The 4417-nt window shown below is 36.1% G+C and overlaps 1 protein-coding gene across 1 annotated transcript; it reads left to right on the top strand.

Moving 5' to 3' along the window:
- The first annotated feature begins 631 nt into the window (after positions 1-631).
- LOC125224225 (protein SHI RELATED SEQUENCE 5-like) lies at positions 632-2194 on the top strand. The gene is made up of 2 exons (XM_048127589.2): positions 632-1334; positions 1614-2194. The coding sequence occupies exons 1-2, from the start codon at positions 1118-1120 to the stop codon at positions 1961-1963; spliced, it is 567 nt and encodes a 188-aa protein (XP_047983546.1). The 5' UTR covers positions 632-1117; the 3' UTR covers positions 1964-2194.
- The last annotated feature ends 2223 nt before the right edge of the window (positions 2195-4417 follow it).

Raw genomic sequence — 4417 nt, 5'->3', positions numbered from 1 at the left:
CCTAATTTAATAAACCACTTTTGCTATATATAGGTCAAATGCAACTACTCTAACATTGTTTTTAGCATGGAGTATGTTTTAGTATCCTATTTTAAATAGGTCAAATGCAAAATCCAATTCGAACTAGGTGATTGCAAACCAGAACCCTATCAACACCTATATATATTATACATAACAAATTCATTATGGAGTATTTAAATTTTATGTGCATTTTGATGGTGTAAAGAGGAATATTATAAGCTAAAAGATTTTCCAATCAATGTATGTCGGCAAATGTAGACTGTTGGATGATCATGCAATTAGGGCTGGATAAATTTTTTTCTCCTCTTTTCCTTTCGTCTCACTTAAAGTGATTCAAAGTTATTCTTTTTCGGTCGATTCACACTAACACATTTTGTGAAATAGATACGTCACTTATTTTACTTTATTCTTAACTCATTTAACTAACAAAACAATACTGTATAAAATCTAATGGCGAACATAAAATGCATAATTTAAAGTGAGACTATTAATTTCCATCTCACACTGGGAGAGAACTGTAGAGAAGAAGGGGTGCTAAGATTTTGTTCTCAAACAAATAAAGGCCCCACCCCACCATATATCACTCTCCTACCATGTTTGAAGAGTTTTAGTGCGTGTTGTGTGTGAGAGAGGAAGTGGAGGAAGAGAAAGGGAGAATACGTTACTGTGGGGTCTTAAATTGAGGTTGCAGTGGCGATGGCGGCGTTTGCAGGGCTGTGAATTTAATGCGCACACACACACACAGACAAACTATTCAATTCATTTCCTCTCATCGATATCATCCCCCTTTCAATTCTCATTCCTCAACTTCAACAATGACTATAGTGCAAGTAGTATAATATACATATATAGAGAGAGAGATAGAGAAAAAGATTGATTGTGTGTGTGTTTCCTTGTTTTAGATCAAGAACCATTGCTTTCATCCTTCGTTTACCTAAACTCTTCAATTTTGATAGTGAAATGATTTGCTGCTAGGTCACACACAAAATTAGGGCGGAGATCTAGCTACAACAAGGGCAAGGGTTTTCGAATGATCATGTGAGCTGGAAATCAACCAAAACGGTGACGTTTGGTTTGGAATTAGGGTTTGGATGCGATGAGCGGAAGAGACATGATCAACTGTCAAGACTGTGGGAATCAAGCCAAGAAAGACTGCGAGCACATGAGGTGTCGCACCTGCTGCAAGAGCCGCGGCTTCCCTTGCCAGACCCACGTCAAGAGCACCTGGGTCCCCGCCGCCCGCCGCCGCGAGAGGCTCCTCTCTCGCGGCGACAGCCTCAAGCGCCTCCGGGAGAATACCTCCGCCGCCGGAGGTGGGGATTCTCAATTCTCATTTATTCTCATAGAAGAAGAAGTGAGAGGAGAATCTAACAAAAGATTTATGACTAGTTGTTTCATAAGCTTTACCTTTCTCTCCTTTTTTTTCCTTTACTGTTTCAGAGTAAAACTGACGCAAAATAGCCTCCCAAAAAAGAGTTTGTCAAGGAAATTGGTGTCCGAATCTTTCCTCATATATCTATATTATGTTTATATTAGGTAAAGGTTGTTGAAAATTTCGTAGTGATGATTTTTTTGGCCTTGTGAATAATTAGGGTTTGAGGTGGCGGGGCAGTTTCCGCCGGAAGTGAACTCTCCGGCGGTTTTCCGGTGCGTGAGGGTTAGCGCGGTGGACGACGTGGAGGAGACTTTGGCCTATCAGACGGCGGTGAACATCGGCGGCCATGTTTTTAAAGGAATTCTCTATGATCAAGGCCCTGAAGGCCGTTACCATAGCGGTGGAGGAGAGAGCTCCTCGGGCGGTGGAGGGCCGCAGCAGCATCATCTGAGCGCTGCAGCGGCCCCACCCCCGACGAGCAACTTGAATGCCTCGATGCTAGACCCATCGATGTATTCGAGTGGCTACATGTCGGGTACGCAATATTTCTTGCCACCAAGGCCTTGAGAATTGAGTTAATCTAATTGATATTTCTCATTGATAAACATTTGTTATTGTTGTAACGGTTATAATTCAATGTCTTCCTATTTTGACACAATTTAGGGAATGAGTTAGGTTAAGAAGAAGAAGAAGAAGGTGTGTTGGTTTGTTATTAATTAACTATGTCCGAATTTCTATTACGATTCTCTCCATTTGTTATTCTCCTATTTATTTATAAGGGTTTTGGTCTTATCGAAAGCATGGAACTTTTTTTCTTTCTTTCGGATTTCATTGATTTGTGTTGTTTGATCACTATTGCACTCTTTGAATGCTTTTTGTCTTCTTCATTTGGCTTTCTTCTTGATTTTCAACCCCATGATTCCTTCCCCCTTGTTTTATTGCTTGATTAATGCCTTTGAGGTAGAGTTTTTTTTTCTATGTGTGTTTATTTATTAAATTCAAATTCAATGAAAGAATAAAAATAAGGAGTACTTGGCGGTCCAGCTTTGCAAGTGTTTGAAACATTGGCAAATGTCACTTTATGCTTCATTATTCATATCCCAATAAAAAGCACATTGTAGAAGTGACATTTAGCCCTCCTAACACAATTCACTCACAAACACATCTATAATAATAGTATAAACAATATTCAAGATATTCCATATCATATCATTGTCCTCTCCAATTTTAAACTAGATTGTCATTTATTATTCATAAATGCATGTGTAGTCACAAAATAAGACCCAGAGAAAGAAAGCTGTGAGGAATTAAAATCTGATATTGACCAAACTCTAGAAAAAGGGAAGCTGTGGTTTCTAAATGCTGATGTTTAATTAATGCTGGATATATCATAAATGGATTGAATGTGATTTGGTGAGATTAAATTAAAGGGACTTTTTCTTTTGTGTAGGCTTCTAGATATGAAGCTTAGCATGTGTATGAAATAAAACATAATCACAGAAACTTTCCCTAGATTCCATGATTTGTGTACCTTGTGGAAATTCAATAATCTTTTATAGACAATGACATTTCGTTCCTAAAGGGTACACATACACACCTAGTTCTTGTTTGATGTGTTTGCTCACCATCAGTTTTGATTGTGTGTGTGTGTGTGTGCTACGAGTTAGGGTTCCAGTTTCATTTGTTAGTATTTTGGAAAAAATGAGTGAAATCATCAATATATAGTAATACTTGTATCAATATTTAGCATGTTTGTGACAAAGTAAGCAGTTTATGAATACCTTAAAGGTGATTGTGCATAGCTAAAAAATGAAATATTATGTGTCACTTTGAATGATTTAATTTCTATGCAATTGTATCTTGGATAAAATGGTTATGAAACGAGATGAGTGGAAAGACTTAGTTTAAAAAATCATTTTCAAATAGGATATGAAACGAGATGAGTGAAACAAAATGTACTCGCCCGTTTTGAAAAATGACGAATTAAAAGTTGATGATACATAGTACTATCATTCAACAAAGTTATGAATCCCGCATAAATCTTCACAATCAAATGACTTAAAATAGTTCTTAGTTTCTATTTTAAGGTGAATTTTTGTTTTATCAAATTAGATCATTTATGTAAACTTTGACTGTATGTATATATATGTGGTCTTCAATTGTACAAAGACTTGTTTAAAAATCAAAATTCAAGTCTTCGATTCAAGAAAAGGAAAAAAGGTGAAAGTATAGCTAGCTAGGGATTCCACATATATATTTACAAATAAAAAGTACAGAATGTTTCAATTCAAAAGACTTTGACACTGTATATAGATTGGACCTATATATGTTTAATTCCTAGTATATGTGTTTATTAATGGACTTATATATCTTATGTAAGGCCTGGTTTTGTTGGGACTTATGAACTTTAAACCCAAATAAATCCCGTTTGGTACATATGTTAGAAATAGGGTAAAAGAGAAATAAAAATGTGAAGGTAATGGTCAGTAATTAGTGATTATGAGGAAGAATATAATGTGCTAATTGAGAAAAGGGGGAAAAAGCAATAATAGGAGTAGGGTTTGATAGAGTGAGGAAAAACAAGATATATGATAGGGTTTAGGGACAGCAGCGCGTGCTTCATTCTACTGTGTCTTATCATACTAAATCCTCTTCTTTCTAATTGTGGTCCAAACCACACTTTGTCACAATAATTCTCTCTCTCTCATCAAATAAATCACCAAATATTGATCGTAGTACCTTTCAATTTGATTACATTTGAAGTGTAATTTTCGGTAGGAGAATTCAAGGCTTAAAATATTAATTACGGGGTCTAGGTACATTATACCGATTGAGACCGTATGTAGTACTACTATATACTATGTGAAAGAGAGACCAATCAAACTCTAGCGAGGTTTCGTTCTAAGATTTATTGGATTATAAAAGGAGCGAATTGTATCACTGAATATTTGGATTGATATATGTCTTACTTTACAAGTTCGACGAAGTGTGGATGATGAGGATACTTACATAAACAAATTA

This window comes from Salvia hispanica, chromosome 1, assembly GCF_029641045.1.
Source record: "Salvia hispanica isolate PSC_SH4W2 chromosome 1, Shi_PSC_v1, whole genome shotgun sequence".
Taxonomy (NCBI): domain Eukaryota; kingdom Viridiplantae; phylum Streptophyta; class Magnoliopsida; order Lamiales; family Lamiaceae; genus Salvia; species Salvia hispanica.
Note: the sequence above shows the minus strand (reverse complement) of the source record. Positions and strands in the feature narration are given on the sequence as shown.